The 15,807-nt window shown below is 38.1% G+C and overlaps 1 protein-coding gene across 4 annotated transcripts in view; it reads left to right on the forward strand.

Moving 5' to 3' along the window:
* MAP2K5 (mitogen-activated protein kinase kinase 5) overlaps positions 1 to 15,807 on the forward strand; it is a 233,478-nt gene continuing 217,671 nt past the window's right edge. For 2 of the 4 annotated variants that reach the window (XM_016140980.2, XM_016140984.2), the window contains exons 1-2: positions 3 to 798; positions 6,411 to 6,459. In XM_016140980.2, coding sequence (XP_015996466.1) covers positions 664 to 798; positions 6,411 to 6,459 — 184 coding nt within the window. In that variant the 5' untranslated portion in view covers positions 3 to 663. Of the gene's footprint in view, positions 799 to 6,410; positions 6,460 to 15,807 lie in introns of all 4 variants that reach the window. The other 2 variants (XM_036218037.1, XM_016140982.2) reach the window with 2 other exon arrangements.

The raw sequence follows: 15,807 nt of genomic DNA on the forward strand, positions 1-15,807 counted from the left end.
TCCCGCTTGCCGGCTCCCGTTGTTCCGGCGCCGTGCATTTTGGTTCCGGAGTAACTGTATCCTCGTCGCCGCCTTCCTCCTTCTCCTCCCGCCGCTACTGCCGCCGCCGCCGGGACGCAGGACCTCGGGCGGCAGGGCCTGAGCCTGCGTGCGCCACGCCCTCCAGCTTGGGGTGGGGCAGAGGACTCGCCCCCTGACCTTCTGCGGAGGGCCCCCTTGGCTTTCTCGTGGTCTGGTGGTCCCTGGACTCCTTCCAAACGGCTCCGGACTGAATTCTCTCTAGTCTGAGACTCTCCCCATGTCCTCTAAGGAGGAATGGACACTTGCCTCTGTATTTTCTAAAATAGGGGCTTCTCTCCGCCGTCTTACAGCCACACAGACGGTCGACAGCTGCGCGATCCCTTTTTGCCCTCTTCCAACTCTAGAACCTTCCGATCTCCGCTAGTTTCTACTGGACCCCACCACTTGCCCCGTCCACGCTCTCAGGGGGACATCCCTCAACCCCATACAGCCTGGGCCTGGGTCAGTGCCCGCGGGCTCTGATCACCCCTCCTCTCTGATACCCCTCACTTGTCCTCTTCCCTTCGGTCCCCTTGGCGCCCGCACCCAACCAGGGGCCAGTGGATACTCCCTACCCCAGGATGTGAGCCCCTTTAACCTGTAATGCTGTGGCTGGCCATTGGCCCCTTCTATGCCATGGAGAGCCAGGTGCTGGTGATTCGCATCAAGATTCCAAATAGTGGCGCGGTGGACTGGACAGTGCACTCCGTGCCGCAGTTACTCTTCAGGGATGTGCTGGTGAGTGCTAATCTGTGTCCAAATCCCAGCGAGGGGGCACAGGGATTTGTGGGGGTAGTCAGCACCTGACCACTGAATCTTAACTCTGGTGGCCTGAGCTAGTGGCGGTGGCCACTGCTGGCCTCGTGTAGGGAGAGTTTTATTGCTTCAACCACAACCACTGATTAATTGCATGGACCGAAATCTGGCAAATGTGCAGAACCCTGGGAAAACTGAGATGATCAGATTGAACCCTGCCCTCGAGGAGCTCACGCCTGGGACGGGGAGACAGGCATAGAAGTAACCAACTGGGATGCAAAAAGCTGAGTCTAGAAGAGTTTTTTTCTCAAGTGTTTCGTGGAATGTCCCTGGCCAGATTCCAACTAAGTTTTCCCACTGAGTTCCCTGAACTTGGTGACCAGTGGGAAAGGGCAACAAGGCAACTGTAAACTATCATGTTTCAGCAAACCTAAAGTGTCATTGGTGTTAAGATATTATTTTATGTACCACTAAGAAAAAATGCCCATTAAACTGACACGCCACACATTGTACAAAAACAGCTTGATTTGTTAAAATAGGAAAATGCACTTAGAATCAGTGATGTATTTTTACTTTCATAATAAGTATTCCGAATGTATATGAAATAAAATCATGGAATGTGAGAGCACAGTGTAACCTGCTAGGAGTTGGCCTGTTTGAGCCCTCTTATCTTTTTTGCAGGTAGTTACTGAGGAGCAGTGAGGTGAAATGAGTTTTCCAAAGCCATTTGTGAGTGGGGGAGTTCGGTACCAGAACTCAGATTTCCTTACTTTTACTTATTATTCATTTCCACATACTACAGTGCCACTTCTTATCTTGAAGCATTTATTTGAGGTAGACAGAATGCATTGTGCCCATTTTATATATTGAATAACATATCAAAGGCAGAGCTGACATTCCAAGAAGCACATTGCAGGTACCAGTTCTATAGTGGAACTTTCCTGCAAGCGAAGATGGGGCTTGGGAGGAAGAGGATCTGTGATGTGGTTTTTGGTTGTCATGGGTTACTCAATCAAAATTTGATTCCCATACTTTTGTTTTGAGTTCTGGATGTTACCGACCATTCAGGCCATGTAGATTTTCAAATGTCCAGGCTAGGAGTGCAGAGACTGGAGTAAACCAGCAGCCTCCAGTCTTGTACACCAAATATTATCCTTCTTTTTGCATCTGGAGTTCTCCACACAGTCACATGATAAGGCCTAAACTCCCTACCGTGGGCCACTGGGCCCATGTCAGTTGGCTTATGCCTATCTGTCACCAGCTTCATCTCTCACCACACCTCAGTGAGCATCCTGTGCTCAGGTATATAGAATTAACCTCAAGTTCTCCCACATGCCCACTCAGCCCTTCTTCAGCTGTCCCTCGAAGCCCACCTTCACTTTTCCTCGACATTAATCTTGGTTACTTGCCCTCCTCTGGGTTCTCATGGCTTTGTTTAGGCAAATTACATGAGTTTTGGTCATAAATTTGTCTGTGCCTTCCACTAGATGGTAAACTTCTGGAGGAGATAGCCATCTCTGTTTCCCCTGTTTCTGGTGCTTCATAGGACCCTGTTTAATGAAGGGAGCTTCAAAGAGGATGCATGCAATTATGGTTTTATGGGCAGTGTACTAGGTTTTGAATCAAGCAACATGAGTTTAATGGCAAGCAGTCTCACTAACTAGGAAAAATCACTCTACCTCTTTAAGCCTCAGTTTCCTTATGTATAAAATAGGGATAAGGATACCTACCTCAAAGACTTGTGAAGATTACATGAGCCTATGATGATGAGGGAGATAATAAGCTTTCTTTCACTTTACTTGTTTGAGATAACAGAAGATATTACTTTAAGTAGACTAGTACAATATTAAACTCTATAGCCATACTGCCTGGGTTTGTATTGCAGGCCCCACGAGACTCACTTGGGAAGGTGTCTTTTGTGTCTGTTTCTTCTTCTGTTTAAAAAGGGGGAGGGGGTACGGACAAAAACAGTGCCTAGCTCACAATTTTGAGGACTACTGGAGTTGATACATATGAAGCACTTAGAACAATCTGGAACATAGTAAGTACTCTATACAAATAGTGGTGGTGGTGTTACTGCATAAGGGATAGGGCCTGGGTCTTCTGCTTTTTAAACATCTCTCAGTCGTACCGTGGCTCAAGGCTTACAGGCCTAAAAGTAAACTTAGCACAAATGATCCCACCATCTAGAGTGCAGAGTGCCATGTGTCCTCACACATGCTTGCACAGATAAGCCCAGGCGCAGCATGTTTTGTTGGGAAGGCCTAATGAAGGGCTTGTAGCAAAGGGTGCACTCTCTTCTAGTGCACCTTAAAGTTCTTAGAACTGGAAGCCCAGAACCTGGAGAACTCCTGCAATCTCTTCCAGCTTCTTCTCATCTCTTCATCAAGAAATTGGCAAAATGCCAACAGATACATCAGCATCTCTGGCTTAAAATCTTAAAAATTGATTCTTAAAAATTAAAGTCAAATGAAACCTGGAAGTATCTCCATCTAACATAACTCTCTTCACCTCAGTTTTTAAATGAAGAAAGATGAACCCTAGAGGGAAAATGCTGAAGCCACATAGCTAGATATTCGTGGAACCAGGCACAGAAGTCAGAACAGTTTGTAGTCACTGAGTCCACTGAAACAGAATATTTTGGAGCTAGTCACAGCTCTATCAAATAACTGGGAGACCCTGGACAAGTCACTTAGCCTTTTTGGGCCTATGTCCTTTGTCTGAATTAATTAGGGACTTATTGCAGTGTGAAACAGGCCTAGCTGGTGCTCTAGGGCAGAGACATTCGTGTTATCTGTTTTTCAGCTTTCTGCGTTTCTCTTTTTCCTTGGAGACATAGTCCCCAGTTTTGGGACCATTGTGCAAGAGATCTAAATCTCCTGAATTAGTGAGTGGTCGGAAAGAATGTTCCTCCTTTCACCTTACTGTTTGAATCCTATCTCCCAAGTCCTAGCTCAGATTTCTCTTCATCTGTGAAATTTTTGTTTATACAAGGCTGTGATTTTTCCTGCCTCCTGAATTAGCAAATACCACTTTATACTTATATTTTTTGTTTGGCTTTTATCATATTATAAGTGCTCTGTATTGTTAGTCTTTTAGATTGACCTTTATCTCTGTGACTAGATTATAACCTTTCTAAATCTTATTCTATGAGGTATAGCTTTGTGATCTTTATGCTTCTGGCACATTGTAGATGCTCGATTATATTTTTTGGCTTGTCAGATTTTTGACTGATTTATTGAAAGAAAGGGATGAAGAAATGATCAACATCAGGATATTTAGACTTAGGTTTTCTTTTGAAACCTTATTTATGTTAGGTAAATATTATGTTGAGAAGACTGGGTCTCTTTGAAATAAGTCACTTAAAATATAACTGGAAAATATACATGAAATTATTAAATGCACCTTGCTTAGAAATGGCTGGTCAATATTGACTAATTTTCAGACTTTTTACCCTTTTGTAATTATGATAGTCCCTCCCCCATAATTGCTTTAGTCAAACATGATGGCCAGTGTGTGCACATAACTCTCTCAGGCAACTTTGCTTTTTTCTTTCTCCTTTTTACTCACTATAGATGTAAAGCATGTGTGGCTCCATGTTTATGTTGATGAGCAAAGGATGCTGTCGTGCCCTAAAGGGTTTTCAGCTGGTTATTAGAAATGTGCTGTTTGGTAGGGTCTGCTGTTCATAAATAGAAAATATCCTAAATGAGTTTGCTAATACTATAGAGTTCATATGTCAATATAGGTTGTTTGAATGATTGTAGTTCCTGGAAGTAACCTGTGATAACCTAGACATGGAGGGTTGGGGATGGAGTCCCTTGCCCTTTTTTGAAAAAACCAATACTGGCTAGAAAAGGTCCTCAATAAATACTGTGGAACGATGAAGTAAGTGAACAAATGACCATCCTCCACCAATTGTGTGCTGAAAGTTAAAGTTTCATTGTGAAGTAATGTTCCAGTCATCAGTCATCAGACTCGTTTATTTAACAGACACTAGTATGAGCACGTGCTAGACACACTTCCAAGCACTTTAAAAATATTAACTTATTTAGTTTGACAAGGTAGCTACAGTTATGATTTCATTTGACACAGAAGGAAACTGAGGCTTAGTCATTCAGCTAGTGAGTGGCAGAACCAAGGTCCAACCTTAGCAGTTTGGCTTCAGTCCACGCTCTCAGGCTTTGCACTGGCTGCCTGTATAGTTTCTTTCATGCTCAGTCTACAGTTTCTATATACCTGTCAATAAATACTTTCTACCTACAAGTGTGTAGAAAGAATTTTTTTTTAGCACTACAAACTTTGACAAATGTTTCCTTGAAAAATTGATATTTCCCTTGCTAAGATGAGTCAGAGGGAAAAATAATCTCCTTTGGCCCTAACGAGTGAGGGCTGCCTAAGGTAGTTCCCTTTGATCAATTCTATATGCACAGATTTATTTTTGGAAAAAAAAAAAAAAAGGCACTGTGGAAGCAAGGCTATTATGCAAATTACCCCTGCAGTAAAAGCTTTTAAAGAACTGCCTTTAGAAGGAAGTTGCAGCCCCAACTCTGTTAAGTGCCCTGCTTGGAAGAATTGTGGGCCCCCTACTGAGAAATACTTCCAGAGTCTTGTCAGCCTGCTACCTGGTACCAGTTTTGTCACAGCCCAGGAGGGACATTGTGACAGAGTTCCCTGAGAGCAGTGAAATTTTGCAGGCCATTTGGTTTGGACTGTACGTAAGAAAGGGTGACTTTTCCCAGAACTGACTATTTCTATAAGGTGTTCTGTGCCTCTTTAATTAAGCTGTTTCTGTAGACTTAATTTTCAAGTGTTTTCAACTTTAAACATTGATATCAGATTATATACACTTAAAATTTTTTTGTAGGCTAGATTAACTTTATATCAGTATCATTAAATATGTCTTTCAGTTGCTTAAGAGTAAAGGTTGATAAGAATTGTTTGTATTAAATGTAGCTTATAGGTTAATATCATCACGGAAACTTGTTTTCTGAATTTTTCCCACTATGCAAGGCAAGGTGCTACTTGTTACAAATCAGGAAGTACATTTGTTGAATGTCTAGTGTATGTTTATGACATTGTTTAATTTTTACATTACCTATATAGGTATTACTAGACCAGTATTGGAGGATAATCAAATTGAGGCTCAGAGAGCTTAAATAATTTGTTCCCAGTCACACAGCTAATAAGTACAGAGCTGAGATTCAAGCCTAGACCAGTTTGGCTTCTAAACCCCTTACTTTTTCTGCTACGGTACATTCCACAGCTTCCCATAGAAGAAACCAATTTTATTTGTAAATACACAACAGTGTATTTGTATACACTGTTGAATCAAGAGTGAAAGGTTAAATTACTAATATAAAGTAGAAACGATTTTGTAACAATTCCAGCCGATCCTCACTCCACTTCCTAAATAGAGATTTAAACTCTGGGCTTACATTACTGGGCTAAGTGTGATTATGAGCAAATGTTTTTATAGTTTATGCCCACATTTCAAAAATCTTTTCTAGGTTCTCATATTTCCTCTAGGATTTGCCACATGTTAGCAATAAAGAAGATGGCTAATTGTGTTTCTTTATTCTTTCTTTGTTCAGGATGTGATAGGCCAGGTTCTGCCTGAAGCAACAACCACAGCATTTGAATGTAAGTCTGGCTTGTATACTTTCTTGACTATTTCTTTCTGCAGTAATTTTTCAAAGGGTTTATGGGTTATATTACTTTAGAAACTGACAAAAACAGATTATTTATGATCATCATATAGTACACTTAAATATTTATAAATTAATGCAAGTTTAATGATCATACTTAACCAAGTAATATTTTCTTATTTAATCATATCTTGGGTGTGCATATTTCTATAATATAGCTTTAATTACCAGCATGACCTTTATCTGCTCTTGCTCCTCACAGTAATAATATTGTGGGATAAAATGAAACGTGTAAACTACCTATAGACCAATGATTATTTATTAAGAGCTTTTAATCCATTGTTGCTTTAAAACAACAGCAGAGTAGAGCTTTTAAGTGAACATTGAATGGAATATTTCTGTTTTAGTGGGGCTTGGCATGGCCGCTAGATGATGACAGCAACACTTCAGGTCTTGCATCCTTCCCTCTGCTGCCCCCACACCAAACCAAATGGCTTAGGGACTGGGGACAGGGGCAGGGTATACTATAAAACTGGGTTTGACATGAGTCAGGTCATTGCAGGAGAGGTCAGTGACTGCGTAATGTTAAGATGAGAGTTTAGTCAGTAGCACTGGGGCTCTGGCATTGAGAAGGATAAAGCATTTGTAATTGTCGTTCTCATCTTGTTGTGAAGATGAGGGCCTTGCTTCCATGTAGAAAAATGTATGGTTTCTTTGCATGATAGTATGATAGTATCCTTTTTGTTCTTGTCTTTTAAGTAGATGGTTAATGACAGTGTACAATGACCTCTCTTTTATTTATATTTACTTTGGAGGACAATTTGGCAATACTTACCAAAATATAAAATGTGCAAAACTTTTGACTCAGCAGATCTACTTTTAGGAAGCTGTCCAACAGAAATACCTACATGTGTTTTGAATGCCCTTCAAATGAAGTGTTCGTTGTGGAATTATTTTTAATAACAAAAAGTTAGAAGTAAGCTAAATGCCTAGGATAATAGATTAATAAATTATTCATAATCTGAAGCATTAAGCAGTGGCTGTACGAAATGAGTTAGGATTTCGTGCTTTGATGTGTAAAGATATGATATATTATTGAAAAAACAAATAATATATATGGTATGATTCTTCCTTTTTTTTTTTTTTTTTTGGTTAAAAAGCAGATCTCGCCTCCTCCCAATTTCATGTATGTATTGAGAGGCAAGGTTACGAAGGTATCCACAACAGTGCTTTCCAGTGGTCTCCCCTGGAAAGAGGACTTGAGGCCGGAGTGGGGGAAGGGTTGGCCGAATGAGCACACTTTTTACTTTATATATTTCTCTAGCATTTGAATATTTTTCAACAATCATTACATGTTTCTAAAAACTACTTGAATAGAACACTTAAAACAATTAGTATTTTATTAGCCACACTGGACTCTATATGCTACTGAAAAACAGTACATATCTGAAATACATATTAGTGTTGCAAGCTCTTCGGGCCCCTTGCAGTAACTCCTTGGGGGTGCCAGGGAGTTCGTGGACAGTCTGATAGTTAACATTTGGAGTACTTAACTATTGCCAGTTACTGTGCTAAGAGCATTCCATGGGTTATCTCATTTAATTTAACCTTCACGAGATTCCCATGAAGTGCTTTGACAGACTGTTGTTATTAGCTCTGCTTTCGTCGAGGAAAGGACATCTCCTCTAAGCAACCTGTTCAGTCTTATAGCTAGTAAGTGGTGCAGTGGAATTTATGGAATAGACTCCAGAGCATATGTATTTTTTCAACCACTGCTGAGATTTGTTCTGAGAGATGCCATAATTCTTGAAATCATATATTCTGATTGTTCTTAAGTGTGCAGAAAAGAAGCTTTGTACTTCCTACTTTTTGCTTTCTAGATTCCCCGAAGTGGTTCAATGTACCTGTGTTCCTCAGGCTTCCAGAGTTAGGTTCATAGTATAAATACTGATCACTTTCACTATCATTTATTGGTGGTCTGCTCTAATATCTAGCTGGTATTAGAGTGTTGCTAATATTTACCACAACTCTCCGATGTAGGAACATTATACCTTTGAGGAAACTGAAGCTCAGAGATATGAAATAATTGCCAAAGGTGATAACTTGGAAGTGGTGGAGCCCTGATTCAAACACAGGCCTTTTGGGTGTAAAACTTGCACTCTTTTAACGAAGCATGTTGAAAGCCTTTGAAATGTGTTAAGTATGTTTTATGTGGTTTATGATTTTATGCTTTACAGGTATGATGGAACAGCTCTTGAAAAATTAAATTTTGATCAAACATTTATGTTATATATTTAATACTGAAAAGTATACCTAACACAGGAAAAAAGTTTAAACTTCTAGATTAAGTTCTTAGACATCTCATTCCTTCTTTCCCCAATAAGGGCAGTAGCTCTACATCCAACTGCATCTGGACAAGTTTTAGGTGAAACACACACAGACAAAATAATTATAGTTTTTATGTTTAGATTATTGTGTACTTTCTGTTATAAACAAACTCTTAGTTTAGTTTTTTTTCACGATTGTCCTAAGGTGACCTTATGTTCAGAACCAAAGGTCTGAACTAATAAATAGAATTTATATATAAGAAACAGTTGGAAAGATATAGTTTGTAAGCTAATTTACTGATATTTTTGAGCAGTTTCAGTGGTTTATGGGTATAATAGAACAACTCTTGAATACATAAAACTTCAATCAAAGATATTTATGGTAATATATTTAATACTAGAAAGTATACCTAAACACCAATTGATTTCTTATACAAAAAAGATGGTATTATATTTAGTGATATGAATGAGTACCATCATATTTACCTGTTTTACATAAATGTAGAGAAAAGGATTTCAGTAAGTGGAAAAGAGAAGAAAGGTCAGGTAATCTTAGAGTCCTCATTTTTGAGAAATGCCTTCTCTTTACTGAATCTCTAGTCTCCCTAGATGTGGTTAATCTCCCTGTGTAGCTTTACAGGAGCAGGTGACATTTTGGGCCTGCCTTCTGGTTGGTTGTATGTGTTTTCCTTCCTTACTCGATTTTGAATAAGTCGGTGACAGAGACCATGATTTATTTCATTCTTGCTCTCTTCTTAGTATGTAGCTTAGTGCCTTGAAGAAACACCCTTGTTGAATAAAATGGAGTGTTACTTGTGTCCATATTCAAATGGAAATTATAAAATGCATTAACCTAAAGCTTTTTTGGATTATTTGTGCTATTGCCCAGGCACAAGATATAATTGATTGGTGGTGGACTGTTCAGACTCCAGATTCAAATTCTTACACTTGACTGGGCCCGATGATGTGAGGAGGTAGAGGGTCTGCAGTGGCCATATTGTTTCTGACTTCTGTCCCTAGGGATGGTGTTTTTGAGGGGCATTAGAGCTGGATGAGGAGAAGGAGGCCCATTTGTGCTGAATTCACCTCTTGGACTGATGGGCCTAAACCAGGGATTTCTAACCCCTGGGCCATGGATAGGTAATGGTCCTGGCCTATAAGGACCTGGCTGCACAGCAGGAGGTGAGCAGTAGGCAGGCTCACTAGAAAAGCTTCATCTGTATTTGCAGCCACTCTCCAGCACTAGCATCACTGCCTCAGCTCCACCTTATATCATCAGGGATTAGATTCTCATAGGAGAACCGGTCCCTGGTGCCAAAAAGGTTGGGGACCACTGCCCTCAACCTCTTTTTTTCCTCACTCTTTCAAGGTCCTTTCTTCCTTACAAGAAAACAAATGAAAGTACTTTTCAATAGCTAATGTTTGACTTTTTTTTTTTAATTAAAAAGGTATATCCAGAGGAAACCAGAACACTTAATTTGAAAATATATATGCAACCCTGTGTTTACTGCAGCACTATTTACAATAGCCAAACTATAGAAGCAACCTAAGCGCCCATCAAAATAGACGATTGGATAAAGAAGTTGTACATTTATACAATGGAATATTACTTAGCCATAAGAAAAGAAATCTTACCATTTGCAACAATATGGATAGACAGAGAAAGCAAATACCATATGATTTCACTTATATGTGGAATCTAAGGAACAAAAATGAACAAACAAAATGAAAACAGACTCATAGATACAGAGAACAAACTGGTGATTGTCAGATAGAAGGGAGGATGGGATAGATGAAAAAGGTGAAGGGATTAAGAAGTACAAATTAGTAGCTGAAAAAATAGTCACGGGGATGTAAAGTACAACATAGGATATATAGTCAATAACATTGTAATAACTATGTGTAGTGCCAGGTGGGTACTAGACTTTTCTGGGGGATCACATTGTAAATTATGTAAATGTCTAACCATTACGCTATACATCTGAAACTAAAATAAAATGATATTGAATGTCAACTCTAGTTGAAAAGTAAAAATTAAAAATAAATTATTAAAATGAAGGTATAGATGACCTTTAAAAAGCATTCAAGCAGCATAGAATAAAGCAAAATGTAAAAGTCTCTATTTTCCCTAAGTCACTAGTTAACAGTTTCTTCTTTATCCTTACAGAAATTCTCTCTGTACATGTTATATACTATACCAGAACTAGTATCTTGCACTTGGTCTCTTTCCAACACCATTGTATACAGATCAACTTCATTCTTTTGGATAACTACATTATACTTAATTTTATGAGTGTGGCTTAATTTATTTTACTTATTGATGGACTAGTTTTAAGTTTTTAGTATTAGAAAAAATGCTACAGTCAGCAATATTGTCTTATATCTTCCCACATTGTGGACATATGTTTGTAGGCTAAATTCATAGGAGTTGGTACTACTGAGAGAAAGAGTACCCATATTTTACATATTAATAGCTATTACCATGTTGCTGTCCAAAAGGTAGAACCAATTTATTTTCCCACCAACAATGTTTGAGAATGTCTATTTCTCTCTATCCTCACCAACTCTTGGTATTAGCAAACTTTTAATCAATGTCAATTTGATAGATAGAAAAGATTACTGTATTATTGTTTTATTTTGTATTTCCTCAATTGTAAATGAGCTTGAGCATCTTTTCATATGTATTTTGGTAATATGTGTTTAATTTCTTTGAGATGTTTGTCAACTTTGCTCATTTTTCTATTAGATTATTTGTCATTTTTTAAATTGATTTAAAGTATTCAAATACTAAGAAGATTGACCCTTTGTCTTATACATTACAAATATTTTGTTTAATTTATTGGTTTCAACTGGTTTTGGTCATTTTTTTTGTCTTCTTTTTTTTCCATGGAGAAGTTTACATTTTTAGATGGTCAGATTTATCATAATTTTCATTGTGACATCTGGATTTATATAAAGCTTAGAAAGGTCTACTACATTCCAGGATATTGAAAAAACATTTCATATTAGTATTTTCCTCTACTTTAATGGGGCTAAACACATACACACGTACGTTCCTATGTGTTTTGGTGTGTTTCTTCTTTTTGTAAAACTGTGCATTTTTATTACAGAGGTGTTGTTTTTTGTACCATCTCCCATTTATTTTGACGAAAGAAGGAGTCAGATGGGGATCCAATTTTATTTTTTAAGCAGATAAACTGTTGATTCCATCCCAGCTATTGAATAATTTGCCTTTTCCAAAAAATGAGAACACTTCTGAGATGAAGCTAAATTTCATAACTGTAAAAAATCTTATATGTTTGCATATGTTGGCATATGCTGACTTTTACCTATAAATACCCTATGGCACCACTTTTCCATGACACTCTGACTTCACATATCTTGGTCTGCAACCCTCATAAATATTTCAAACTTGTCAAACCATACATCTGAGTTTTGGTTCAGAAAATATGATTATTTTTCTAAATCTGTACTTATGTTTTTCTTCAACTATGATCATTTTATACTCACTTCTCATTGAATAGGATATTTTTTAGTTGTTTTATGAATTTCTGGAAGATTATTTGCGGTAGAAATTTTAAAACCAGTCCATCATATCTCATTTTAAATTTGGCATAATGTGATGATTTAAAGCAAAATTGCAGTTATATAAGTTGTAAATTCTTAGAGTAAAGAAAACAGCTATAGCTCGTTACTGGAAAAACACTTTTCATGTCCAAACAGCAAAGGCAGTATCATTAAGAATAGTTGAATGGAAACCCCTTTTTGCTTTGGAGAAAAGTTTAAGTCATAAAATATGCGGAAATGATAAAATAGTTGGAAAAAAGTTTATTTTTAAAACTATAATATATGTAAAAGATAAGTGGTTGCTTATAAATAAAACTAGGTAGGTTAATGAAAAATTGTAATTCCCAACAGACCTACACTGAGTCTAAAATTATTTAACAGGTAACAGTTAATTGTGCATCTTAGAATTTGAAAAGATTGGAAGAGAGCTTTAATTTATTGGAATTTTGGTTCCAAATATCATTGATACAAAAAGTCCAAATTTTTGTTAGTTTTCTGAGAGTAGTTGCTTATTAGTAGTCTTGCTATTTTGCATGAGAATTAAGAAGCTTAAGTCCTTTACCCTAACACCTTAAAGGCAACAGACAGTACTGCTCATTTTGTATCCCTGGAAAGCCTAGCATAGCACCTGGCACATAGTACAAACTCTATGTATTTCTGGAATGCATGGATGGTTGAAGGAATGAAGTAATAAGGACAAGCCTTTAAATCTCATCCATCAGCAGATCCTACTAGCTATATCTTTAAAATATATTCAGCGTTTGACGACAGCTCAAAGTCTCAGCGTGCTGTAGGCCACCATTAAATCTCACCTGAACTAGGACAGTGGTCTCCTGAATGGCCTTCTTGTTTCTGCTTTTGCCTCCGCACAGCAGCCAAAATGATCCTTTTAGAAGGTAAGTGAAATTATAACACTCAAAACCTTCCAGTGATCTCATCTTACTCAGGAGTAAAGGCCAAGTCCTTAAAATGTCCTATAGGACCCTATATTTTCTCATCCGCACCCAACCCTGCTCCACCATTACTTCTCTGAACTCATCTATTTCTCTCCTCTCTTTTTATTCTAGCCTCTGTGGCTTTCAGTCTCTCAAATATGCCAGGTATTCTTCTGCCTCAGGGCCTTTGTATTAGCTCTTGCCTCTGCCTGGAACACTCTTTTCCCAGATACCCATTAGCCCAAACTCCTGTATTCCCTATAGTTTCTCACCGAGAGTGTAAGTAAGCTCTGTGAGAGCAGGTTTTTTTTTTTTTTCTTTTTCAACTGTTACTATTCCCGGTGCTTAGGAAATTGCCAGCTACATAGTAGGCACTTACATATTTGTTGGAAGGAAGAGAGAAAGGAAGTAAAAAAGTAATCAGGAAGTGGGAGGCATGGAGCTAAATTAAAACTCACTCGTGGCTATGAAGATTTGGCCATAGAAACTGTGGCCTTTAGTCCTGTGCAGATCTTAGATTCCATACCTGAAAAGGGCTCTGAACTCGACAACTTTTCTGGTAATTTCCTGTTGATGTCTTTCTAACCTCTGCAATTATGTTTTCATTTCTTTCCTCTTGCCTTGGAAAAATGCTTTTGCTGTAGTTCTAATTGACTCACTTGGCACTGAAGGACTGTGACAAATGACATATAATATATTGCTCTAACTTTCCGTTGCTCTCTGTAGAAGCTAGATTGCTTCTCTTGAAAGCCCACTTGTGTCCTGTCACTGCAGTGGGTGCTGTTTGGCTGAGGCCTCCCCAGCGTCTGCTGTTTTTCTGCTGTTTACTTGGTAGGCACTGTGCTTGCCATTCTGACCGCCCTTACCTGAGGCTGCCTCTCTTCTTCTATTGGGCCTTTATGTTCCTTCTCTTGGTTTCTGGATTGCATGTTGCCTCAAATAAAATTGCTAACAACATATGGCCTGTTATGATTCTCTTTTCCCAAACTCTGCCATTTTGTATATTTGTGACACACTGCAGATTTTGTGAAGATTGCTTCATAATATTTGTTTACCATCTGCTGCACTCTATTTGGTATCTTGCTAGGATTTTTGCCTCCATTTTAAGTGACATTAACAAAATCCAGCCAGTACATAGACTTTCTAGTTCTACTTTTGCTTCCCTAATGTGCTGGAAAATCATATTACTATGCTCCAGGCAACTAGAGAAGCCTGGAATTCTCATTGTGAATCAGTGTATCAGATCTATTGCACCCACCCCCCTCTTGGTCATATCTAGTAATGTATTTTTGGTCAGATGGCAAAGAGCCTCCACATATGAGACAAGAGTTTGACTTATTTTTTCCACTTCTCTCTACTTACACTATTTTCTAGTGTTCTTCACCAACATATTTATACTTTTCAAACTCTTTGTGGCATTTTAGTAAATTTGTATGATTTATAGTCCATTTTGATAGGTAGATAGCCACAGTCTTTGCTAGATGGTCTGTATAAGTTCAACTTTTTGTTGAGAAAAGTGTTTTAAGTTATTGTCATACTAAATTGCTTGGTATGTCATACTAAATCTGTTTCTACTGTCTTATACTTAATTAATTTATCACACCTGTCAGTGCATTATAATTATTTTTTCGTTTTTTTCCTAGCTTTATTGAGATATAATTGACATATAACATCGTGTAAGTTTAAGGTGTACAGTGTTCTGATTTGATACACTTGTAAGTTGCAGGATGCTTACTACTATAGCATTAGCTACCATCTCTATCCTGTCACATATTTCCTCTTTTTTCTGATGAGAACATTTAAAATTTACTCTCTTAGCAGAATTCAAGTATATGATACAGTATTATTAGCTATAATCCATGCTGTACATTAAACCTCCAGACCTCATTATACTTATAACTGAAAGTTTGTACCTTTCGATAAGTATCTCTCCATTTCCCCCACTCCCCAGCCCCTGGTAATCACTCTACCCTGTTTCTCTAAGTTTGACTTTTTTAGATTCCACATATAAGTGATATCATACTGTATTTATCTTTCTCTGTTCAACTTATTCTCTTAACATAATGCCCTAAAGTTTCATCCAAGTTGTCACAAATGGCAGGATAGCTTTATTTTTCATGGCTGTAATATCCCATTACATACACACACACACTTTTCCAACTGTCTCTTTTTTTGACAATAACAAGAAGTCATTAAAACTACCAGTCAATATTTAGGGTGAATCAGATAGTATCCAAAGTGCAATTTGTAAAGAAAACCAATATGTACACATAATGGGGTCACTTATTAATCTGTAAGAACTGTTAATCACTGCCATGTAAGCCTGATTTAATCCTCAGGCTTTATTAGAATGCCTCTTTCAACTTATCTGAAATCTTTCTCTTGGAGACAGACCTTTTATGGGACACTGCTTAACACACTACCACTAAGTTGGCTCTTCTGGCCTTTTGGTCTCAGTTTTATGGCCCACTTAAAGCAAAGTATCCTTGTGTTTCATAGCTGCTTTTTGTGGAA

The sequence above is a fragment of the Rousettus aegyptiacus genome, unplaced genomic scaffold (genome assembly GCF_014176215.1).
Source record: "Rousettus aegyptiacus isolate mRouAeg1 unplaced genomic scaffold, mRouAeg1.p scaffold_m13_p_3, whole genome shotgun sequence".
Taxonomy (NCBI): Eukaryota; Metazoa; Chordata; class Mammalia; order Chiroptera; family Pteropodidae; genus Rousettus; species Rousettus aegyptiacus.